The following is a 26042-nucleotide window of genomic DNA, read 5'->3' on the forward strand; positions in this document are numbered from 1 at the left end:
CAGATGGCTAAAACAGATGGCTCATGGTTTAAAATTTTATCTTAAACAGAGATCTTGGGTTCACCTTCTCACACACCATCAATGAAATAAGAATCTAACATAAGAATCTAACATTTCTTACTTTCTAAATCCTTTGCATAATTACATTTAGCCAATAAATTTCATACATTAACATAGCTTTTTAGAAGAAAAGGAACTTAGTAAAAACAGCTTCAAAACAGCTTCAACCCTCTTCAATTTACAACTCTCTTTCCCAGCCAGCTGCTGTTCCTACTAGCTCTTGCCCTTTAACCTTAGGAAGATGTGGCTCGAGTCTGATGGGAGGCACCTAGTATTATTTTCTGTTAAACAATAAATTTTACTATTTACCAACTCTTAATTAGTGTTTTTGCAGCTTGATTGTATTCTGTAATACGTATGGTCAGTATGACCTTTGCCCCCAGCCTGTAATTTCCTTTTACAACTTTGAGAAACGTGTCTCCTGCTACTGCTATAAATCAGGGGGGGGCCTGTTCAAGAGGATAAACAACTGCCAGAGTACTCAGCCAGCTGCTTTATGCCTGGCATGAAACATACAAGCATTTGCAAATATATCTTTAAGCTCATTTTAAAATACAGGTCTTGATCAGATGCCTCAGTATTACGGGAGATCAATGACACCAATTGCTGGGTGGGACAACACGCAGTGACACACACTGCTTAAGGACTTCCTTACATAGCACTCCTGCTAAGCCTAACTGAGCTCAACTCCACAAGAGTCCCATTATCTTGTCCCCAAATTACATCCAAATTTCCCAGCCAAAAGCACCTATAATTGGATTGCAGACTGAAATTAACTCACTGGGGAAAATGGCATTAGACCCCCCTCCCTTGGCCTGGGAGGGAGGCCTCTGCACCCTATATTAACCAGTCCTGCATTTATTATGTAAACCAGAGTGGTATCTGTAACCCTGATAATTGCTATTGTATTGGAACTTGGGTGTATTTCCTTTCCTTTCCTGAATCAATGCTGTTCTAGGTTTGCTCCCCAGCACCCTCAGTTGTCACCAAAGCCATTTATCTTTTAGAAGTGTGGTACCATTGAAGGAAGGCGAGACCATCTGTTGAGAGATGCGGGTGGCGCTGTGGGTTAAAGCACAGAGCCCAGGACTTGCTGATCAGAAGGTTGGCGGTTCGAATCTCCGCGACGGGGTGAGCTCCCGTTGCTGCATCCCTGCTCCTGCCCACCTAGCAGTTCAGAAGCACGTCAAAGTGCAAGTAGATAAATAGGTACTACTCTGGTGGGAAGGTAAACGGCGTTTCTGTGCGCTGCTCTGGTTCACCAGAAGTGGCTTAGTCATGCTGACCACATGACCTGGAAGCTGTACGCCGGCTCCCTTGGCCATTAAAGCGAGATGAGCGCCGCAACCCCAGAGTCGGCCACGACTGGACCTAACGGTCAGGGGTACCTTGACCTTTACAACAAAAAATGAATAATGAAGTTGCTGGGTGGGAAACGCAGCCACCTCATTATGTACTATTCATGAAATTTTGACGCCGCCCTTCCTTTGAGTGTCACAGCGCGGTTTGCAGTGTGAGGGAGGTGGAAGAGGGACCTTCCTTGCCAAAGACCCCAAGGGGCACGGACGTCTTTACCATCGGGCGCAGTGGTGCGGCGAGCCAGGGCGCCAAGCAGTGGAGGGCGTCAGGTGGGGGGTCTGGGGAGGGTAAGCGAGGGGGAGCGGGGGCTTGGTGCCTGCGCGCCTCCAACACTCGAGGGAGGCGGGAGGCTGCAGATGCTTTCCCGCAGTCCGGAGCTCTCTCTGCTGGCTCCGCGACACACCACCTCCTCGGCGGCATGGTGTGTGCATGCATCCCAGGCTCTGCACATAACAAACGTCACTCTGCCACTGCTCCCCACACTTGAGCAGGCCCAGACGGGGGGGGGGAGGCATATGGGCCACCTGGCGCCTGGGCCTCCGACCCCAAAGGGGCCTCAGTCAGCATATTCACAATCGCAGGGGATGCGCTGGGGCGAATGTGGAGGCGCAAGGGCGGTGGAGGGCGGATTCCCTGAGGCCACGGCTGGCAGCCTTTCTTTTGATCAGCAATGGCTCAAGAACGCCTAAATGGTTTAGCAAGGATAAACATAAACATAAATCCCGATAAGGCAAAGTTGCTTGATTTTCCCTGCGCAATTCCAGAATTCGCAGAAAAGGAAGCTAGGAAAGCATTTTAAAATGGAAATACTTAAATCCTTTCCCCTATGTATTTTTAAAAAGCACTATTGTGTATCTATATTTCCCATTTTGTCTTTATATGCAGATACGGTTCAAGCCTTGAAATAAAATTATTTGTCAGCATAACTTCTGTGAAAATTATTTATATGCTTACTTATTTGCAAGACTTCCGTTATCCCCAGGGCAAAAATAAAAAGGGGGGGGGCACATTATCTACCTGGCCGGGGCCTCTGCCTGGCTCTGCAAGGCCCTGCGCTCCAGGCCACACGCTGCAAATAATGAATACGGCATGTTGGCATGTTTTGGTATTTTGTCGTGTTGAAATTGTTAATATTTTTTTTTTAAAAAAGGGAAACCTTGGCTCCCCTTTAACCAATCAATGAAAACAAAACGGAATGAAGGACCATCGAAAGCCCCGCGCGGGGTTTCAAATGAGAGAGAGAGAGAGAGAGACCTTTTTATTTGGGGTGTGTGTGTGTGTGTGTGTGTGGTTTAAACGAGACGAAGGAACGAGGCCTTTCACGCGCCTTTCCCTCAGCGCTGAGGCGCCTCCGTCTCCCTCAGGTTTTGGCGGGAAAGGGGCGGGGCCCCGCGCGTGACGCAGCCACAGAAGCCCCGCCCCTCCCTCCCTCCCTCCCTCCCTGCGAGGCCGCTTCCGCTTCCGCCGCCGCCTGAGGGGAAACCGATCCATCCCGAGCAAGATGGCGTCGCTCTCCGTCTTGCAGGCCTCGCCGGCCGGCGCTGCCGGAGGATTCAGCTTCCACAATTGCGCCAGGTCAGTGGCGGCCCCGGGGGGGGGGCGGGGGAGGAGGCGGTCGCGGCAGGGCGGGGGGGGGCGGAGGGGGGAGAGCGGGGGGGCGGCGTCGCGGGCGCCGGAGGGGAGCCGGGCGGGCGGTGACTCAGGCGGCTCCGAGGCCTAGCGAGGCCCTGGCGCGGGGGGGGGGGAGGGGAGGGAAGGGGCTCCTCTGAAGTAACAACAACAACGGTAATAAGTACTGCTGCGGTTCCCCCGTGGAGCTTCCTTCACGGCCTTCGGGTTCGCCCGAGCGCTCAAGCCGCCTTGGGATCCGCGGGCGCTGCGGCCTTTCCGGGGGCGGGGGGGGGGGCGGGAGGAGCCCCCCTGGGAAGTGGCTGAGCGAGGCCGCCCGTGGGGTGAGGGGGCCTTGCCTCTCCCCGCCCTCGATCTCAGAGAGAGAAGGAAGCGCTGTCGCTTCGCCACTGTCAACCTCTGGGAAAGCTTAAACCCGAGGGTTTCTTATCCACGCGTGGATTTCTTTTCTCCTCAGTAACCAGGCAGCTGGCGGAGGGTGGAAATAACGCTCAGGATCTTTGCTGGGGGGCGGGGAGAAGGGAATTATTATTATTATTATTATTATTATTATTATTATTATTATCATCATCATTATTGTTCATACCCCGCCCTCCCCAGCCAAAACTGGGCTCAGAGCGGCTAACATCAAATGTATGACACATTAACATAAAACCAGACAATCAGTTAAAATACATCCTAAACTCAGATCAAGATCAGCATAAAATCCAATCAAATGGCAACCCGCAGATTAGGATTGGGGACCTTAAATGCTGACCAGGCCCAACTGTTTGTGCTGAACTTGTTGGGAGGCCACTTTCATGCAAGTTCTTATGAAAGGGGATGGGGAGTCAGACTGAACCCCGACCAAAGGCCAGGTGGAGCAGCTCCGTCTTGCAGGCCCTGCAGAAAGATGTCAAATCTACCTTTTTATCATGCTTGGCGGCTCACGCAGCGGCTCTCCACCTGTGGGTCCCCAGATGTTGTTGGACTACAACTCCCATCATCCCTGAGCTCTGGCCTCGCTAGCTAGGGGTGATGGGAGTTGTAGTTCAACAACATCTGGGGACCCACAGGTGGAGAAAGGCTGGCTTAGAGCTTGGTGCTGATAATCCAAGGGAAAAAATGAATAATGAAGTTGCCTGCTCCCCAATAGGGTGGGTGGAGCACACAAAAGCGATCCAGTGTCGTAGCAAACAGGTAGTCCAGCCCTTGGGCAGGCTTACTTAGAAGGTAAGTAAGGGTTGATTTCATTCTAGCAGGACCTGCTTATACTCTTTAATTTCTAAGAATAAAAATTTTAAATGCATGACCAGTGTCCGGGGTGTGTGTCCTATAATGAACTAGTCAGGGGGCCAGATTCAGGGAGCGATGGGGGTAGGTTGTTACCTTCCTGGCAGGGCTGTCTTTCTTTCATTAAATCGGGAGGAGTGGGGTGTTGGTGGGCTTGGTGCTTGCATTGGTTCCTTTTGCTGCATTCACTTCTTTCTCATCCTCTGGCAATTAGCGTAGCCAGGATCTCCTTACACTATTTATGGAGAAGACTTTTTAATTTTTAGCACCAGTGCCTCGTTTTCATGATTACCTCCTGTTGTAGGAATTCTCATCTCGAAGCGGAGGGGACCAAGAAGGGTCTGCGTCTTCCCACAGCCCGCAAGACTGGCACCACCATTGCTGGGGTAGTGTTTAAGGTGAGGCCCCAATGCTTGTTACAGTAAAATCATCTCTTTCAGTGTTCGTCCTATGCATATCAGAAGCAAGTCCCACTAAGCTTAGTGACACTTGCTTCCAGGATATAGGATTGGATATAGGATTGCCATGTCCCTTTCTTTCTCTAGGATGGGGTAGTACTTGGAGCAGATACAAGAGCCACTGAAGGGATGGTTGTTGCCGACAAGAACTGTTCAAAAATACACTATATCTCTCCAAACATTTAGTAAGTATACCTTTTTCTAGGCCTGCTCATGACCACAGATTTTCTGGAAGTGGAAAGTTGCAAAGTATTTGTTTCTAATGGAGGGAACCAGTGAAAAGTAGGAAGAAAAAGCATGGGTATTTAATTGTTGATGTTTCACAAAGGGATTTCTCTGTCCTCTCCTGAAAATGACCAGCTGCTTTAATGGACTAAGACTATCTAGTTAGCTCTTGATTCCTATAGAGTGGCAAATGTGTTCCGGGGGTTTGTGGGGTGGCTGCCAACCAAGTGTGGCCATGGCTTCTAGATAATTATTCGGAAGCTGCTTGTTTACTAAATGAAGTAAAATACGTTTGCAGTTGTTGCGGTGCTGGAACGGCTGCAGACACAGAAATGACAACTCAGTTGATCTCTTCTAACATGGAACTCCACTCGCTCTCAACTGGACGGCTTCCAAGGGTGGTCACAGCCAACCGGATGCTCAAGCAGATGCTCTTCAGGTGACTGGCTTGTGGACTGAGCAGTGCTGTTGCCACTCTTTGCCTCCTCCCCTTTCTTTCTCCCTTCATTCAGTTAAGCAGTATACAGACACATGTAGTTGGGAAAGTTCAGCAGCTGAGTGGCATGTTCTAAAATATGTGTGTGTTTAAACAATTTTGCAAGCAGAAGCCTTCAGGGGCAGCATTTAAAAATGGAAATTTTTGTGTTTGTCATCAGCATTCAAAATTAACCAGTCTCCCATCTCTTTTTCGACTCAGTAGCGCCACCTAGCAACCAAAATGAGATTTCCAGCTATGTATTTGTGACCACGATCTCTGGCTGTGCAGGAGAGAAAAGGGTGGCATCTGAAGGGGGTTCCCTTTCCGCTTGCTTCCCAGGGAACTTTTCGATGAGCTAAAGGAATTTCCCCCTGGGGCCCAAAGCAGCCTTACTTGTGGTTCTTTCTCGCTGCTGTTTTTGTTACCACCCCTAAATGCAAGTGTTTAAATATCTCCCATCTAGCTGTGGCTGCCGGGCCACTGCACACTTCTGCACAACGGCTTGGACTTGCTAGCAACGAGCTGCTGACCATGGGAAAGAGAGCATGACCCCCATCACATGGTGGGAGAGAGGAGGGTGGGTGGACGGACTGGTGGGAGGGAGGCAGGATTATGCAGATACGAGATCTCCAGGGCAGAGTTTCTTCCAAGGCTGCCAGGGGAGGGGATGAACTGGAAAGGACCCCTCACTGCAAAAAGAAGAGAGAGAAGAAACCAGAAGCTGCAGTGTGCCTCATTGCATGGCCCCTTCCTCTGCACCACAGCTGCATGTAGGCTTTGTGTGGCATCTCGGTGCCCTGTGTGGAGGGAGGGAGTCGGGAGGACTACCCCCTCACCCCAGCTGTCCAGCCTCACTTCCTCCTGCCCTTTGCTTCCATGCCCTTCCTGCCCAAAGCTTTCACCCTGCTCACCTCCAGAGCAGGCTGGCTGGAGCCACTGGCACATCCTACCGAGGGGGGCAGAAAAACTGCAGCGGAGAGGGAGGGAGGGAGAGGCCGAGCATGTGCCCCTTTGCTGTGTGGGTAGCTGCTTGCTGGGGATGGGTGGCTGGCTTGTGTGAGGGATGCCGCCTATCCGCTGGCCTAGCAGAACGGGCAGGCAGGAGGCAGCCCTTTACTGCAAAGTACAGTGGTGCCTCGCAAGACGAAATTAATTCGTTCCGCGAGTTTTTCCGTCTAGCGAATTTTTCGTCTTGCGAAGCACGGTGTCAGAAAAGTTTTGGGAAAGCTTCAAAAATCACCAAAAACCTCAAAAAAGGCTACCACACTGCGTTCTATGAGTTGCTCCTCGAAGTCAAGTCGCAACTGTATTAACGGTGTTAAGAAAAAGGAAACAAACTTGCAAGACGTTTTCGTCTTGCGAAGCAAGCCCATAGGGAAATTCGTCTTGCGAAGCAGCTCAAAAACCGCAAAACCCTTTTGTCTTGCGAGGCATTCGTCTTGCGGGGCACCACTGTAAAGCCTTTTATACTGCAGAGTAAAGGGCTGCTTCCTGCCTGCTGAATCTGCAAGGCCAGAGAGATGCTGCTCTGTGAGCCTGCCTCCACCCGCCAACTCCATGTGTCTACGTCTCTCTGGCTGGGACTCCCATGTCCTGCAAGCCAGAGACTTTGGGCAATGCGCAGCTGACAGGTGGGCAGACAGGCAGCACTTCCTCCTCACCCCTCTCTCTTTGGAAAAGCTTCAAGTCCCAGTGGTGAAGGCTGCTGGGTGTGTGGCCACCATGTTTCCTCTTTGCTCAACTTCTGTTTGTGCAGCATAAGCTGGGTGGGTGGGTGGGGGTGTGCAGGTTTTGGGGCAGCTACTTTTTACTCCCTGGGAAGCCCATCTGTTGCACAAGAGGAGTCTTGGCTTTTCATCACTCTTAAGCAACCCCCTTGTTTTCCCTTTTATGGGTTTAAATAGTTTCTGCTAGGAAGGGTGAGGGGAGAGAGAGAAGACTCTGCACAGAACTGCCATGGCTTGCTCTGCTCCTGCCCTGCTTTGGCAAGGTGGCTGTGGCTGTGCTCCTTTGGGGCTGCGCTGCTTGCAGATCCCCTGGCTCACACAGGCACACAGTCTTTCTCCCCATGAAAAGGCACCTAGGCATTCTTGTAGTGCCTGGAATGCAGGTTTAAGGTGTCATTAAGCTCCTAGCTTTTATATCCCAGTTTCTAACACTGTTTGGAATGCATTTCTGGTGTTCACACACTCGTATGCTAAACACATTCATGTCTTCCAGGTATCAAGGTTACATTGGCGCAGCCCTGGTTCTGGGTGGGGTGGATGTCACTGGAGCCCATCTTTACAGCATCTATCCTCATGGATCTACTGACAAATTGCCTTATGTCACAATGGGTGAGTCTTTCCCTGTTACAATTTAGGTAACTGCACTGCCCACTAGTGGAAATCTGTCGTAATTAGTTTTTCTTTCCTCATCTTTACTCGTTTGTGTGGGTGTGTGTGTGTGAGAGAGAGAGATTCTGAAATGTCGTTAGCGTTGTAGAAAGTGAAAGTAAAACAGGGATCTCATACTTTGTGTGATCCTATCTCTTGATGCCTAATAATAATACTTTAAATCATTGGCAAATTGTAAATGGCTGTGTGGGGAGATGGGAAATACAGCTTGTGCAAATTTGCCAGAGACTCCCAGAGTGTAGCTTCAGTGCTGAATGGCAAATGTTTTGCTAAATCGAATCCCAAGGTAGTGGTTCTTCATCAGAACATTAAAGCAAACACACACAAAGTTTCTGAAATGCCATCAGAACCTCTAGAGAAATTACACTGTAAGGATGATTTCAGATTTCTTAAAGCAGCCCTGTAGCTTAGATAGGGGTTGTCAGCAGCAAAAATAATGTTAGCTGACTGAAAATACAGATGTGTAGCACTTGTCAGTGGAGAGTGCGAGAGCTTCTAATTTAATGTTTTGCTCTTGAAATGGATGCAGTAGTTAATAGGCAAATGCTACTATGGATGTTTGGTTCACATAGATTCAGTTCATTCTGACCCCAATTTCACTTTGCTTGAATGCTTTGCCTGCTTATATGTACAAAAACAACAACACCACCTCTGTGTTGAAGAAATGATGTGTGTGACACACACACACACACACACAAAACCATAGAAGCATCTCTATTACAGGTAGCCCTAGTTAGATTATGGAAGAGGCGTCCTCAAAAATTACTGCATCTGTATGGTTTATGTTGATGTTCTTTCATGCCAGTGTTTGGGAAAATTGGAGTCCTGGGCATAGAGAAGCAGAGTTGTACAAAATGCTTAGAACACCAGAGTGTAGCTTTTTTACACCAATAGATGGTGCCATGGTACCCTACAAAGTAGTAAATTATTTATTCTGTGCATGAAATCTATTTTTGAAAGAATGCTATTATAGGATTTATGATGTAATATTCTATTCAGACCCTTATATGAATTAACATAAAATATGAAATTGGATTAATATTTATAAATGTGCCCTGAAACTTATAAATTATTAAACTGCTGAACAATAAATTACCTTGCTGCATTTGTATAGTGAATGATTAGTGACCCAAAACTGCAGGATTCATGTCTGCCTTGCACCAGGAATCCTTTGACCCTGTTTCGTTTGAAGCTATAGAGCATGGCTATCCTATGAATATTGTTCACTGAACCCAGGGAAAGAAATCTGACTGGTAAGGACTGCTGTCATTAAATGGGAATAGGCTTCTAAGCCTATGAAGCCTGACAGTATTAATCTGTCTGTTTTATCTACCATACTGCTATTCCTTTAAAAAGAGAAGAAGGAGGAGGCTGCAATTCCAGCATGTTTAAAAGCAAACCACACTGAACTCCACAGCACTTGTTTCCAAGTAAACGTGCTTAGGGTTGGGCTATTGCATACCTGACAATGCTTCATTACAGGGTATATTGTGCAAATCTCTGGTCTGGTAAATATCATACAGTATGGACAACTTCAGTCTACTGTTTAAATAATTTGTCCAAATGTAGGGGCCGTGTTTTAGATTTGATACTGCAGACTGAGAGTCTGAAGAATGAATTTCTTGTTCCAGTGTGCAGCATACCTAAGGCTTAGGGATTACAATCTTGAAATGATCATAAAACCAGACATCAAAATTCGTGCCCTCAAGCTCTGTTCTTGGGATGGATATCTGGCACAGACATGAATGTCTTGCAGTGCCTTTACATTGACACAACCCAGTTTTGGCTTCTTCTGGAAAGAAAGGAGCGCATCCTTTTGACGGGCAGATGTGATGCAATATGAACACAGTTTGTGTTTTTAGTACTCCTGTGAAGGCTGACTGATCTCTTATGTGCCAAAATATTATCATAATTTTTAAACTCAACATTTTGACAAGCTCCACACTTAGGTTGGTGGCAGAGAATACATATTTAAGCCAGAAGGACTTAGCTATCACAGCAGAATAGTAAATACTCAGACCTGCTCATATTTGATCAGATGTTAGGCACACACAAGGCAGCAGTATTACTATTCCATGATTCCTCCATGTATCTACAAACCGAATGCTAATTTCCTCATACCTTTCTCTTGTTGTTTTAAGCAATATTTTACATGTGTGTGTGTGTGAGGCCTCTGTATTGTTGCTCAAAACAGGCAAAGAATAGAAATCCAGCATTTTGTGCCTAAATAAGAGACCAGTGTCGTTCCTTAGAAGGAGTTTAAAACATACTCAGTGCTTACTCAGGAGTGAAAACATCAAATTAAAGTGTTTATGCTGACAAAGGACAAATGCGGATTTCAGCAAACGATGCAAGATTGTCTGATTGCTGGCTTGTCTAGAAAAGCTTCTGGCCATGGCTATATAATGAAATGCATGCATACAATTAAAGGGCTTGAAGTCTGTACTTCAGACTTGGGAAGCAGCAAGATGCATTCTGGTGGTCTCTTGTGGCTGAGGCTGATCTCTTGGCAGCAGTATTGTTTCATATTCATAAATCAGCTCTTCATGCATTGGCAATGTCTGTCTGCAGCACAGGCAATGCCACCAAGAGACCAGGCCTCTCAGCCAGGAACCAGAGTGAAAAATGATGCCGATCGATGGGTCTGTGGAGAGCACTGGATATCTACCTAGGAGGAGCAGCAAATTGAATAACAATGAGCGCTTGTGAATAAGTGCGCTGTCAGGGACTGTTGACACTGATGGATTAGAGAAATCTAAATGTTACTCTCTTCACAGTGCATTTGTTTGCCAGTGTGGCAGGCAGAGGCAGCAGCAAACAGGTTCTTGAATGCTGGAAGATGCAGAAGGCTATTTAGTAAAAGAAAGCACTCTTTGCTGAATGTTTGACGTTCAGAAGGCTGCTAACTGCAGTGTGCAAATGGACAAGTCCAATATCGGTTAAATATGGGACAGCAAGGTCATTTTAAAACACAAAAAGTATCTCTAGGTCATCAGATGTATGAAGAGGAATGCTGTGACTCTGTAATGTAACTGTAAAGACAACATCATTCAGATATTATTATTATTATTATTATTATTATTATTATTATTATTATTATTATTATTATTTATATATCACCCTATGCATGGAGATCTCAGGGTGGTTTACAGAAAAGAGGAGAATTCACAGAAAATATTCCCTTTCTTGTTATTCTTTCTGCATCTAATAAAAAAAAATCACTTTTGAGATTGGTGTAGAACTTATTTCTAGGCTGTTTTTAATTTAAATGCAGGTAGCACTGAGAAACTTATGTGCCCTGCTCAGTTTATTTTAAAATATTTTTAAAACCACCCTTTATCAGTTAAGATATCCAGATGAAGTGCAGAATAAGACCAAAAGTGGCCGTATAACCACAAAAGCCCCACGTAGAAAATACAGCCTAAACAACTTTACAAGGCAGCAAAATATAATAGGGGGACTACACACGCAAAGCAGCTCAAGCAAGCAGGAAAGTTTTGAATTGGCACTGTGAAAGATGACAGAGTTGGTGCCTATGAAATTCCGTGGGAATGTTCCACAGTTGAAATGCCCCGACAAGAGGCATGTTCCTCCTTTGCTTGTAGCATGTTCAATAAGAGCCTGGCCCACAGCAGGCTGTAAGATGGTTGTAGGCTGGTGTAGGGGCAGGTGCTGCGTCAGGCATTTAAGAGTGTGCTCTCGCAGACGCAGACTGCCTTGTGACCAGCGTTGTGCAGTTCTCTTCAGTATTGGGGGGGGGCGCATGGCATCCAGAGAGCTTCGTGTAGCTCTGTCCCCAGATGCAGGCCTGTTGACTGTGGGCTTCTGGCATTGAAGAGCATGAGCTAGTTGATGAAGCTGCCTTGAGTATTTTGTGGTGCTTTGGGAATGTTCTGGTTTAGTGCCTCTTACTTCATTAACCTATTTGTGTTGTTTTTGCCAAGCTATATGCCCTGATAGCCATCGTTTAAAATGCCAGCTCTGTGTCTTGGCCAAACACCAGCATGATCAAGAAATGGGAAACCAGGGTGAATCTGTGCAGAAAGAGGCTGCCTCCCCTAGTTGAGAACATAGTTCCTGGACATAGCACCTCCTCTGCTCCAGGGAGTGAGCTGACGAGTGCTTGGGGTGAGAGATAGGATGTGCCCCCCCCCCCGGCAATATCCAGTCTCTGAATCCATTAAGGCTCTTCTTTGAAAGTCAAGAATGAGAGTGCTGCAGCTGCAAAGATGGGGATCAGAACCTGGTTGGGTAGCGGGCTGGTGGTAACTTCGTGTCTGTGTATGTATCTTTACAGTATGTTCTCTATTCACGTCCTACTCATCCCTTGCCTTCCAAAATGTTGGGAATTTTGCTAGCGTGTGAATGCAAAATGGGCTGTTTCAGAAGCAAGGCCTAGATATAAATTAAATAAAAAAGAGATTGTTGTGAAATATTTCTTCTGCCACATTACAGCTCTTGTCTTGCCTGTTAAAACTCCAGTGCGAGGCTCTTCCAGACACCTTGCTTGCCTCTTATTCCACCTGATTCTGCTTGTTCCTGTTGTGGGGGGCTTGGCAATAAGGCTTGCCTCATAAACTGCATCCAGAGCAGCACTACAGGACTTCACTTTGACCTCCTTGTGGTTCAGCGCAGTTCTTCTTGTTTGCTATTTTTGGCAGCTGGCATATTTTGTGCATGTCGCTCTCCTCTCCTGTTAGTCACTTGCAAAGAATTCCTTTTTGTTTCCCATTCCTGCCTTTTTGAAAATGGAGCTGTGCGTGGCTCCGAGGCAAAAACGAATAGCCATTGCCTGGCGTATGAGAAGATGCTTTGTGCACCCCGCTGTTTATAAATGTGATGTATTTGGTACTGCAAAGGTAATGATCCTCAACCACAGCAATATTCCATAACAGGAGGAGTCTTTGTCACATTCGCTGGAATTACCATGTTCATTGATTTGTGTCTGTAAATCTGCCTCTACCCTTTAAATTTGATCTATAATTGGACCTCCTTAAATGGTTCAGATAAGATGGTCTGTATTTTCTCAGCAATGTCACTGTCAGCTTCTCCCTTTTCATTATACATTCAGCAGACTTGATAAAATCAGCAGGACACCTCATTTGAAACTCTTTAATCGCTGCCTTTTTCTTTACTAAACCATTGAGGTGGTCAAGCGATGTACACAAATCATTTTAAATGGAAAATATGGCTTTCTGGGTGACCCAGCTAAACAGATAGTGGTATGCAAAACAAGTTAAAAAGTAATAAATGCCAAAAAATCTCCTAATTGGCATAAAAAATTGTCGCCAACTTTATTCAATCTCCAAAAGCAGATCATCCTGAAATACCGTCTGGGCTGCACTGAAACATGAGGATGATGTCTGTGCAGGGAAGATTCACATTCTCTTCTGAACAAAGCTTATTTAAGATTGCCAAATAGTTCATAGCCGCTCTTTGCGTGGACTTGTAATGCCTGGAGCCGACATCGGAAAGGGGTTCTTCTGTTAGTGTTTTTGTAGGACGGCTCTTGGAATCGCCAAATGTGTGTGTTTAAACCTTTTTGTGTGATTCATGTTTGCCACTCTGGTGTGCTCTGCCTTACTGTTTTATAGTGCAAATTAGAAACAATCCAAAACACAATAAAATAAAACACAATTGAACTGGGGTAGATGAGACTGAATGGCCACCCGGTTTCCCCTATCTTTCTGTGCGTGTGCTAAACCAACTCACTGAAATAATCTGTTCCTTTCAGCTGATCCAGATGATTTTAAAGCCCTGGTCTGCCTCTTCTCAAAGCTTCTGGCTTGGTCATACATGGCTCAGTATATATATATATTTCTAGAAAATATCTCAGCTGTTCTAGAAATGCTGCCCCAATCTATACATAAAAAAAAAACAACTCCAGGATTTAGAGAGGTGCTTCTGGTGCTTCTAAAGGCTTGGTCATACCCAGTAGGATTTTTTTTATTTGCCTTGAACAGCAGGACCACCCACCACCCTCTCTGCCATACCACACCACTATTCACTTTTGATATTGAGAATATTTTCAAAAGCATTTGGGAAGGGGGCTGGGGTTCAAGAAATAAAAGCTGAACATGCTCCCACTAAACCCTGGTGCAGCTTCCGTTGGGAGCTTGGTACGAGTTATCAACCTGCTTTTTCCCTTTGCCTTTCTTCAGAGTAAGGCTCCGTTTGTTACTGAGCTTGAACAAGAGGTGCTGCTCTAAAGTAGCAAAACAAATGTATAGGAATGTAAATCAGTATTTGTAAAGTTCTTGTCTCATTGTCGCCTTTTCTGTTCTGTCATTTGAAAACCACAATGGTGTATTGGATGCAACGAAAAAATTAAAACGAAAACTTCTCCTTGCTCTTTTCAGGTTCGGGTTCATTGGCAGCCATGGCAGTTTTTGAAGACAAATTCAAGCCTGACATGGAGGTAAACACTCTCTCCGCCTCCTGTGCTCCAACTGTTTATTAGCATAATTGTGATAGTAGCATAGTGTGGTTTGTAGGATGGAGTCCTTTGAATGATCTTTAATGGTTGGTTTTCAGTTACCGCAATGCCACAACCGTCTGAAGAGTCACTTTGTTGTCTTCTGTGGGGATTATCCAAAGCATTGTTTCTGTGCTAATAAATATGCACAAAACTTGAGTTAGACACAAAACTGTAAAATTGTGTACCTATGGAGAAATCCGTGCAAGTCTGACACCTGTGCCTTGTGGAGGTAATTGCAGGAATTCTTCAGGATATGTTAAACACATACCTGATGTTTCCTCAAATGCTGGTGCTTCCAGATATTTTGTGCCTGACTCTTTAAGCTATGAGTGCAAAAGTGGAAGGTATGGGTGATTATTGGGTCTCCAGTCTGTGCATGTTCTTCACAAAGCCACATTCTGTGCCCTTGAGGGGTTTTTTAAGTGGAGACGGGTATTGAAGTTACTTTTTGTGGCTTAGTGGTTCTCTACTCCCAGCTTGTCAAGGGTGAAATCCTTAGTACCATATTTGTGTGTTGAAACAGCAGAATAGCTAAAAATGGGAGCAGAAATAGTATGTTTCTAGTTGCTTAAAGGCCAGCCTGATTTAAGCAATTGTCATGTACACAATCAAGCGGCATTTTTAATTGGCTGCTGAATTGAGCATAAACAGGAATCCATTAATTTTGGTTGGCCATGGTACCTGCTCCTGCTGCCTCTCTGAGTATCTGAAAACAATGTACTTTGCTTTCTGAGTCCTTTGAAGGAAGCCCAGTGCAAAGTAATGGAAGAGCCCCTACCTGTCCCTTGCCAGAGGTGTTTGCTCTTGGAGGTTCTATTTATCCTCACAGAAGAGCAAAATGTGACTCAGCACTCAGTTGAAGTTGACAGCTTGTCTTGGGAAAGCAGTCACCTTCAGCCCAACATTTTTACTTGATGGGTGATTGTGTTAATGAGTTGGATCTTAACTGCTGCTATCCTGGTGATATCACTACTTAAGTCACAGTGAACATCTCCTAGATAGGCCAGGCTCCTTTGTCACCCTCGCAGAGTACACAAGGCTCAGATTAGCAGGCCAGAGCTAACCCAGCAATTCTGAGCTTTTATTCTTGTTTGGGAATGGATGTGTTGAGAATGGAGAAGACCAATACTTTGTATGCCTGTGGTGTCACTTGTCAAGGTGCAGAAGCATCACAAAAGAGGGGCTGCCCCGGGGTCTTCACACCTGACTGTACTGCCTTGGCAGTCTTTTCGTTTGTTTATGATTTTACTGGTTTATTAATTTCCATACCACTCTTCATCCAAAGATCATCATCATTACTATATTAATGCTTTGGAGAGAGCAGCTTGCTCTGTCCTCTGACTAGAAGAAAGAAGCAAGTTTCCATTTTGAAACAGCTTATAACCACATTTTTGGGTTTATATGGAAGAATTGGAGTGAGGATCCCCTACACTCTTGCCCCGTTCCTTCTCCTTCATCTTTCAGCCACTCCCCTCCCTAGTTGGAAAAAACAAATGTTTTATTGGCTAATCTGGTTTTATGGGAGGGAGAGAATTGTATCCGGCTCTGCCTACTATAGATAGTATGGACTACCAAGTGCATGTGGGTTTGGATGGCAAAAAGGCTAGAATTCTGTTTGTGTGTGTGTGCTGTTTTTAACTATGAAGGGAGGCTCTCTCTTGGCCAGGATGAAGTACCCCTTTTTAGATGGGTGTTCTCTGGCACAAATTCCTTGAAGGTTTAGTAGCATAACAGGTTGCAGGATGACAGCTCCTCTGTGAAAAGACTGAACAATATTTGGTAAATCTCTGTGCCACCCCAATGTGTTAATGCTGAATTGGTCAACTGCTGATGCACATGCAGTGAAAAGAACTTTAAAAATCTTGGTGCCATGGTCATTAAAATGTGTAGAAAATTAATATTTTTTCTGTCAAGATTAATGCAGCTCCTTTGTTTGCTAATTGTCAGACTATCTTGATAGAGCTTTTAAAGGGCAGTGGTGTTCTTCAAGACCATCACATCACAGAGAGATGATTCAAAGGCAAACTGTCCTGCACCCTCTGGTATCAACTTGCAAATTAGCATCTGGAATCTAATTAAACAAGCTTAATGAAATCGGCAGCTGAATACTGCAGGAAAAGACAATCAGCCCCCACCCCCTCTGATATATATTCTGCACTACTGAAGCCGTTCACCAAAAGCATCGTGTGAGCACAGTTAAAGAAATTAGCATTTATTTGAAGACAAGGAACTGTTTTTTTCATTCTGTTACGCTTTTGGCATGCGCCAGCGTCCCCAGAGAGCCGTGCCACAACACATAGTGCACAATATTTATAAATCTGACAGGCAATAATAGCAACTTGAAAAATTTCTTTTGCTGGAATTTCAAGTTGAGAGCTGCCAAAAGCTGAGAGGATCAAACCTGCTCTGGCAGCTGCTGTGCCCTACAGTGAGAATAGCAGACTTTGAAGATGTTCGACTTAAAAAAAACCAGGACTGCAGGCTTAGCCAATTTTTGCAGGTTTCTCCAGCCCTGGCTCTCTGCCGTTTGAAGATGAGTTGTCGAAGCTTCTACCACTGCCTCAGGCATCCTCACACCAGCAGGGCTTGTCCCCCCCCCCCACCTCCGACCGTGTCTTGAGTTTTAGGTAGCAAGTGGCTTTGTTGGTGCCAAGTGTGACAGCCCTTCCTTAGGCTGTAGCGCAGAGTCTGTCTGTCGAGCCTTCTCAGGATAGATCAGTGGTGGGATGCTGGCCTCCAGAGGGGCTGTTACGGATTTCCAAGGATGGCAACTGCTTTAGGCCTGAAGCTCAGACATGTTGTTGATGCTTCAGACAGGAGGTTGAGCCCCTGGCCACTGTAGGGCAAGCACAGTTGTTCACATGTGCACCTGAACTTGCCTGAAATAAGAATGGGAGAGTGGTAAAGCTGTTGATGGCTTGGGTTGAATTATTGGAGCAGGGTTATACTGTTTGCATTCTGTAGCATCTTCCAGTAGGAGAAATTCTAGGCCCCTAGGGACTTTTTCCCCTCTACCCTTGTGCAAGGCTAACATCTAAACATTTAATGCTTATTCATTTTAACTGAGATTAAATCTAGTTTGGGCAACCTGCAACCTTGGGGAGAGGCCACATGAGGGAATACGCTGCTTCCTCCTGCTTCAAGGAGATATGGTGGCATTTTTATATGGGTAGCTCTTCTTCCAGTCTCCAGTAATCTTGAACCTATTCATATGCTTAGCAATGACAGAAAAGGGTATTTCTTCTCTCTTTTTTTTAAATACTGTTAAATACTGTCATACTTTAGAGGCTTGGAGACAAAAGGACCAGAATTAATCTTGGCCCAGATGAAGCATGCTGATTTGTTTCTCATGTCTGCCTGGAAACACCCCTGAGTTTGCAGGACTGGTGGAAGGAAACAAGGGCACATTCTTGAATGCTGGTAGGTTTGCTGGGCATCTTGCTAACAGGGCAACAGAGCTGGACTACAGCTGATGAGGCCTGAAGAGGAGGAGGAGTGCGAGGAGGCAGGAATGTGAGGGAGTCAGCTCAGAAGAGGTGGAATTGCCTGCTGGGCTGCAGTCCTTCCTTACAGTCACATTTACTCACCATTTAGCAGCTTGAAGTTTTTCCCCTCCCGCAGCCTTGACCTGACTTTAGAAATAGTTTCTCTAGCAGTTTGCTGTTCCCATTGTGGCAGTTTGGTCTGTCGTGCTGGGGAGGGTGGGGTGGGAGAAGCATTGTGCTGTCCGATTTCATTGGTCCATCATGCTGACATATTATTTATGTTGCTGTTAGGATTGCCCTTCTCTGAAGAAGGCCTTGCATTCCATTCTAGGTCTAGTGGTGTATTATCAGATACTTTGCACTTCCTAATAATTGTTTACAGTGGTACCTCTGGTTGTGAATGTGATCCGTTCCGGAGGCCCGTTCGCAACCTGAAAAGAACACAACCCGTGTCTGTGCACGTCTGGGTTGCGATTTGCTGCTTCTGCGCATGCGCGTGACGTCATTTTGTGCATATGCACGAGTGGTGAAACCTGGAAGTAACCCTTTCTGGTACTTCCGAGTCACCGTGGGACGCAACCTGAAAACACGCAACCTGAAGCAAACGTAACATGAGGCATGACTGTATATGAAAAAGTGCTCTGGAGACGCAGCTTCTGGAACTTGAGAGCCTCTGTACCGCTGCGCTTTAGGTCAATGCACTATGTATATTACTGCTTTGGTAATAGAGACAGCCATGCAAAGTACCAGTGAGCCCCCAGTGAAAAGCGGCAAGTGCTGTTCCACGCCTTTTTCAACCATGGGGGCTAAAAGAAAGCATCATTCAGAACACCAAATTCAGCCCCACATGTTGGATTTGAACATTGGAAGCCTGGCAAGTGGCCTCTGCGGCCCAACCCAGCCAGCCATCTGAAATCTGTTTTTGTTTGCAGATGTGAGGCATTTCGCCTGAAAGCCATTAAGCTGTAGCCACTCCCCAGAAGCTTGTTCCCATCATGCAAGCACCATGACAAATGCATTGTCTGCAATTCTCTTCACATTCCCACTGCAGTGGAATGTGAAACCCCTCTGCTTTAATAGGATGAGGGTGGCTGGTGGGTTCTGTGTGCAGATCTCACACTCACTGCAAAGTCTGTGGAAAGACACAGCCCTGCCTCCTGCCTCCCAGAGCGTTTTGAAACCACAGCTCTAGAGTGCAAGGGTGGACTGGCCAATGGACTGCTTTTCTGGACTTAAACGGTGGAAGATTCAGGATCTGTAGTTCAGGATGGATGTGAAAGAACAGGGCTCAGATGGGGATGTTGTGGAGAGTGAAGGAAATGATGGACATAATTATTTGCGGCCGGGTGCCTGATTAATGGCTGACAACAATGCTGATAGTTGGGAGTTTTTGTTTGTTTTTTTGACAACCGCCGAAACTTAAAACTTGATCAGGTGCTGGCGCCTCATCAGTCTCATTTAGGCTTCCTGTGTGAGTGACTGACACTCTGGAGCGGTGACACGCTGCATATGAATGCTGGCTTCATTAGTGGGGCTGATCAAAATGCCCGTGTCCCTGCCACAGGGCTCAGGTGTGGGTGTCTTCTGGCTAATCCCCCCAGTTGACACTTGGTGTTTTAATGACTCCATAGGAAGGTGGCCGCGTGCTGGGGGGGTTGCCAGCAGACGGTGGAGATCAAGGGAGACAGCCTGCGTTAAGCGGGAGAGCTGCCTGAGCAACCTGCATCCCCACTGGCAGCACACACAGCTTATGCAGAATGCCTTTCAAAAACGGGGCCCCTTTGCAAGGGGGGGGGGGAGCGCCCACCGCTTTGTGTATCTCTGGTGTTTGGCGCTTGCACTTTGCCTTGCCGGCTGCAGCCTCCTGCCTTTTTCTCTGGGGCAGGAATTGTGAAGATTGGTGCAAGGGTGCTGGTATTTCTCCAAACTTCGTCCCCCCATTTCCCTCTCTTAAATACAAACATTATTGGGGGTACTAATTTGGATTTTCCTTCATCAGTGGAACTTTCTACCTGGCATGCAGAAAAAAGAATCCTGTGGAACTAATTAGAGAAAAAACTCTTGCTTTTTATTTTTTATTTAAGGGGGGGGGGGGATTTTCCAGTGATTGAGTATCTTGAGCTGCTTCATCAGTGTCCTCCCATAAGGAAATAATATATAAACTCTGGAATAAAATATCACACTATTATGAGCGTTCCATCTGCAGAAGTATTTCAGCCTAGGCAGATGAAATTATTCCCCTTTTCTCCCCCCATGTAGGGTTCCAGGGGTCCCCCACCCCAATTTCAGGGTCCACACAAGGGGAAGGGGGAGAGGAAAGCCCCATTGCACCAGCCGAAGTGCTTGCATAGGACTTCCCCACAGGGTTTCTTAGGCGAATCCCACCCAAAGTTACCTTAAAGGTCTGATTTCTGTTAACATTGGCAGGCCTGCAGTTGCTTGCTAGTTTTCTTTAGTACTGTGTATAATTTGAAAATATATCCTGAACTGTAGCACCTTTAAATTGAGAGGTGCAGCAGCAGCCTGCTGAACTTAGTGGAAACGAAGTTAGTGCCGTTTAAAACTTGTATCCTATTATATGAGCAGGTCTGCTCACAGTGGACTGTTGAAATCTGGTGGTCGCTTTCACTCCTCGCAGAGTAGGTATGCCAGACAGGTAATTATTTTTGATGCATTTCTTAGGAGCCAAGTATTCAAACAAAAGTTGTATTACTGTTGTTTCTCAAACTGAAGGAAATGGTGAGATTTTTCCTGGAAAACCCCCCCACCCCCCCATAATGCAAGGCTGGTTTGGTGCTTCTGCAGCAAGCAAGAGTTCTTAATGCAAAATACGTTTTGTATGCAAAGAGCCAAGAAATACTAAGTGGCGGAGGGGGTAGGGGTAGGGAAATATTTGTTGTGAACTTTGGAGAGAGGTTTTATTGGAATTCCCAGAATACTTTAATGATGTGGTTGTGGACTCTTCCCCTGCCTCCAAGATTGATTTTTTTCCCTGTTGACAGTAAAACATGAACAAATACACCTTAATACCCAACAGAGGGTTGCTGTTATAACACCGTTCACAATTCTGCAAGCTGCCTTTTCTTTTTATTTTTTGGTTCTCTGTCCATTTCCACCTTTTTGCTGTCACACGGATCCAGCTCCTCACTGCAGCTGTGAGAGGATGGATTAAGAAGATTTGTAAAATCAAGGCTTTTTTCTCGCAGCATTCGCTTGCTTGAATTTTGCTTCCAATCAGATCTTGGTTCCGTTTGCTACAATTTGTATCAGTAACAAATTAAATATGCCTGTGCATTTGTGTTTATCTTGTAGCAAATGAAAGCCTGGTGTAGCCTCTTGCAGACCCCTTGAAATTTCAGGTGGAGGCTGGCTCTGTGATGTGAGGTTTTATCCAGCAGAATGGCGGCGGTGGCTGCTCATATAAGAATGAAATAAGAGTAGCCAGCCTTACTGAATGGTAGTTCTAGAATCATACATTTCTGCCTTGGCAGGTAATTCAACATAAATTGCTAATGTAAATTCAGGTTAGTGGGGAAGATATTTTTTACTAAAAAAGATAAACTGCTGATTAATTCAGTATAGAACTCAATTACAAATTGAAAGGGCCACTGCGGGACTCCAGAACCCTAAAGACAACAGATGTTGAATTGATACTCCAGCATATTTCACACTGGTATGAAATATTAACATGGTTTATTATACTTGTGATGTAGATATGAGAAAGGGGAGGCCTGGCTTCCGTGTGTTGGTACTAGTGTGTTGTGAAAATAGCAGAGGTTCAGCCAGCTGTAATTAAAGGCTCTAAGAGATGGCTGATTCAGGCAGGATCTGAAGAACAAAGCCCAGTAAGTTTGTTTACAATTTGTTTTTAGATGTTTACAATGTGCAGAAGACAAATCATACAGCGTGACATTTTTGCTAAATGCCCCAAAGGCAAGGACTCTTATATTGAACCTTGGCCGGCTTCAGATCGGGGTGAAAGAATGCTACTTTTGACCTATGTGTCTTGTGATTCCATTTGGAGATTCAGCCTCTTTCCCCCCACATGTCAGAAAAGGTGGGTTTGCATGGTGCGTGGCTGAAGTAGTAAGGTTTCCTCGCTTCTCTGAAAAGCTCCTACCTGCAGTAACCCGTTGCAGAGCACCTGTGTTCTTGTAAAATGTGGCTAACAGAACAGCCTGAAGGTTTGCTGTGCCAGAATGTGAGCCAAGGATAAGCTGCAGCAGCACACATGTTGATGGTCAAGGTGCCCAGCATTACTGCCAGGAAGTCTCATCCAGGCATGCAGAGTTTATTGTCATGCAAAGCACACTTCAAATATCAGCACCCATACAAGGAGTGATTTCTCGTGATGAAACAACCTCTTGTTTATTTATTGTTGCCAAAGCTTGTGTGTCTGTGCTGTCTGTCATAGCTATATAGGCATCCTAGACAACACGCCCACCCCCCAACTCCCAGATGTTTAAATTCTCAAACAGCGGGGGACCCATGACCTCATAATTTCTCTTGCATTGAGATCTGGAAGATTACTGTGTGGTTACATCACCTGTTTGATTTCCTGACTCATTGAAGCAAGCATTCACATGACATTTGGTCTGTAACATGGAAAGCCACCCCCTTTCGGTTCCCAGTGTGGAACTGAGAAGTTGTGCATCTTTTGTGTTCCTAATGCTTTTACTCCTTGCTGCTGAATGGTGACTGGAGCAGCCTGCTTCTGCTGCATTAGGAATATTACCAGTGAGGTAAAATGCTTCAGAAACGTACACAGCTTGCTATAGCATTATATGCTGGAGGCCGGGTTAGGGTCTGGGTGCAAGGAAGAAATTGCTTAATTGGGTGAGGGTCAGTACAGGAGTAAATCTAGTCAGCTTGGATAAAGCGGTGCCCATTTTGAAAATTATTTGTATGGCAGCATAAACTTATGTGCTGCGTTATTTTTTATGGGCCCTTCAATGCATCAGTTCATGAACAAGTGTGACCTTTAATTACGTAACTCACTAAATTAATGTGAGAGTGTATATCCTGTACTGAGATTTTTTTTTTATCCCTGTTACTACTATTAAATTAATACAGCTGGGCTACTGCGGCTATCCTATGAATGTTGATTTGGAAGTAAGTCCCACCAAGCCCACTTGGATTCCTGGGTAAATAAATGCACCTTGGATCGCCTCCTTTCCATGGATGCTAGATGATTCTGTGTTGTGGGGTGGGGGAGGAAGGGAAACTTGTGGCCCTCCAGATGTTGTTGGACTTCCAACCGCCCCCCCCCCCCCGCCAGCCTGGGGCAGTAGGGATGGATGATGGAAGCTTTAGTCCAGCATCTAAAGGGCCACAGCCTCCCCACCCCTGCTGTAGGAAATTGTCTCTTTAATTTTAGCAAATGGAGACTTGGTGTATGTGGGGTGACCTCACATTGATTTCCTCTGCCCCTGGTCTCCTGCCCTTGTGATAGCAGACAGCAGTTTTCTCCAGTTACAAAACTTGTGATTCTTGATGACTTAGGAACTTGTGTGAAAAGCGTTGGGTGGAGTGGAGAACTGGCACCACAAATTTCCCTTGTCCCAAATAAAACAATTGCTTCAGCAGTTTCTGGGTGATTGCTCGAAAGCTAAAGTCAGAGGAAAGCAATAATCTTGCCATCTTATTCCACTAGGAGGTTGTGCTTCAAAGCAACAATATCTGAATTGCTTTCCCCTCCTGTTGTACTTTGGGAAATAAGGAGCACTAGAACTCAGCTCTCTATAAGCCTGTATGTCTCTGTCAGTTGAAGTTGGGGGCTTCCGGGCTTCCCTCTCCTTTTAAAAAATAAAATAAGGGAGGGGGTGCAGGAAGTAATCAAACCTTTTTGATATGGAGCAGCCGCCCTGGCTTGGTTCTCTTCCTGAGCTTCCCAGCAGATTTAGCTCCGCTTGCAGTTATGTATTGATCTCGACAGAGTTTCTCCCAGAAGACAGGCATATCCACATTTCTATACAATCGAGGCTGCCGATTACTCTTCCATGGTCTAATTATCCTTCTCTAGGCTTTGGTATCCTTCAAGAGCTATCGTTTTGCTAGTCCCAAACTCCCAGCACTTCTGTATAGATTTTACTGCCGCTCTGACCTCCCAAATGCCCCCCTCCCCAGCCCAGTTATCTCTCTCAGATTCTCACTTAAAGTAATTTGTACATTTTATCTTTTTTATATATATAGTGAGGGCATAGAACATATTCCATCCTTCCACATTGGAACTATGGTGATGTGTTTCAAAATGTCAGGAGGCAGCTGTTTACAGGCAGCCCAGAATACTGTCGGTGAATTTATAGGCACCTTTTCATGAGGTTGGAGTAGCTGGATGCTGAAAAGCTGAAATAACTTTATGCGGGCTCTAAATAGGTAGAAATGTATTCACCTCTCGCCCCATTTCAGTGGCACAGATTATTTTTTCTAAGGAAAGAGACACCCAAAAATGGACATGAGGCAGTTCTGGCGTAACGTTTTGTAGATGATGAAGTGACTTCTTTGCTTGCGACACAGCCAGCCTGCCTTTTCACCTGCAGAGTTGTCTCCTGTATGTGGATTTGGGTGCTCTATACTCTTCCACCTGCAAATCAGTGAAGTGACCAAGGCACTTACTTGTAAAACAAACGTGGAATTGTTGTGTCCTGGGAATGGGGAAGGGGAGAAACAGACCTGACTTTGGGACTCTTGCCACTGCTGTTGGAGAGGGAGGTAATCTATCAGTTTTGGAGCATCTACAAAATGCAACTCTCCTGATAACGGGTTTAAAGTAAAGATTTAATACCGTCCTCTCTCTACTATGATGTTGCAGTGACAGTTTAAAACTCATTCTCTAAATCTCAGCAGACTTTACAGCCAGCAGTGGGCCAATATAGAGTTTAATGGCATTACAACACATAAATCATCTTTTAAAGATGCTACCAGTAGCTCCAAAATTAAATGCAGACAATGTCCTCAGTTATAAATAATTTATCAAACACCATTTCGGATGAGCCTTCATGCTGAGTTATTTATTTTAGCCTTTACTGTTCAATTCCTCAGATACGTTTTGAGAGATCCATTACTGGTCAGTTTAATGAACTTGGGGGTCTGCTGTGCCCCCCTCCAGCAGTTTGGCACATCTGTGGTGACCATTACATGGCTGGTCCAGACCTCTTTGTGCCTTTTACAAGTGCTGCCCATTTGTCATGTGGCGGTAAATGGAGGAGCACATTGGCGCCTTGGGACCCATTGCGTGATGCAGCAATGGAGGCAAGCCGAGCGCTCCATAAAGGGCTGCTTGTCACAGCTGACTTGTATTACAGTCCATCACTCTTACTGTAATCTCATTTAAGGAGCAGCCGTGGGCCCCAGAGAAGGATATTCCCAGTTAGCTTGGGCTTTGCAACCATAAAGGAGGAAGTGCTCCTTTTATATACTCAGAACTTTTAGGGTACTTTTTTAGATTAATTATTGCCCTGCGTCATTTGTGCTACCATCGTTAAGACTGCGACTGTCAGCACATTCAATATACACCTCTGTTTTGCAGCTTTAAAAACTTCATTCGGTGGTAGGAATTAGCATATGTGGCATGTATGCAGAGTCAGTTTTTCCTGAGCAGTGTTTCACAGTGCCATTCTTGAGCAAGAACAATATTCCACTCGTATGCAACCGTTTCTTTATTTAATAGGATTTAATAAAATGGATGTTAAAAGTGCTACGTGGGCCTGATGGTGGTAGGTGGTACTTGATTTGGTAAAGTGGAGTTTGGTTTTGTCAGTTTAAACATGTAAAATGGCTTTGAAAGAAGGCTAAAATAGAGTTGAATTTGGCACAGAGCAGGCAGGCAGCTATATTTTCAGTCTGAGGAAGAATACCTCTGTTTTTCTGGTGGTGTCAAGTATTATGTTTGCTTATTTCAGTACATCTTTTTTCTTGCTAAACTGAGGGATGTAGCTGAGATGGGGTCACATGAACACGTCTGAGGCTTGTCTAAGGACTCATATTTGATGACAAAAATCCTGGAAGCCTATCTTCGCAGGTTGGGGTGTCTACTTTTAATTCTGAACCAGGACAAATCTTAGTTTGAGTGTGTTCTGAATAATCATTTTGTTCAGTGGAAGCAAATGAGGCAAGCAGAATGCAGACCTCTCTGCCTGTGTCACAACTGAGCTGTGAGACTCTTGGGGGACTCTGCAGGAAGCACCTCTTGTGGAGAATCTC

General features: G+C 45.5%; 1 protein-coding gene across 1 annotated transcript in view; it reads left to right on the forward strand.

Moving 5' to 3' along the window:
- Positions 1–2854: 2854 nt before the first annotated feature.
- PSMB7 (proteasome 20S subunit beta 7) overlaps positions 2855–26042 on the forward strand; it is a 29942-nt gene continuing 6754 nt past the window's right edge. Inside the window, exons 1-6 of the mRNA XM_081179861.1 lie at positions 2855–2994; positions 4625–4718; positions 4866–4963; positions 5302–5442; positions 7702–7817; positions 14237–14295. Of these exons, the coding sequence (XP_081035987.1) occupies positions 2921–2994; positions 4625–4718; positions 4866–4963; positions 5302–5442; positions 7702–7817; positions 14237–14295 (582 nt within the window). The 5' untranslated portion in view covers positions 2855–2920. The remainder of the gene's footprint in view (positions 2995–4624; positions 4719–4865; positions 4964–5301; positions 5443–7701; positions 7818–14236; positions 14296–26042) is intronic.

This window comes from Podarcis bocagei, assembly GCF_964188305.1.
Source record: "Podarcis bocagei genome assembly, chromosome: Z".
NCBI classification, from domain to species: Eukaryota; Metazoa; Chordata; class Lepidosauria; order Squamata; family Lacertidae; genus Podarcis; species Podarcis bocagei.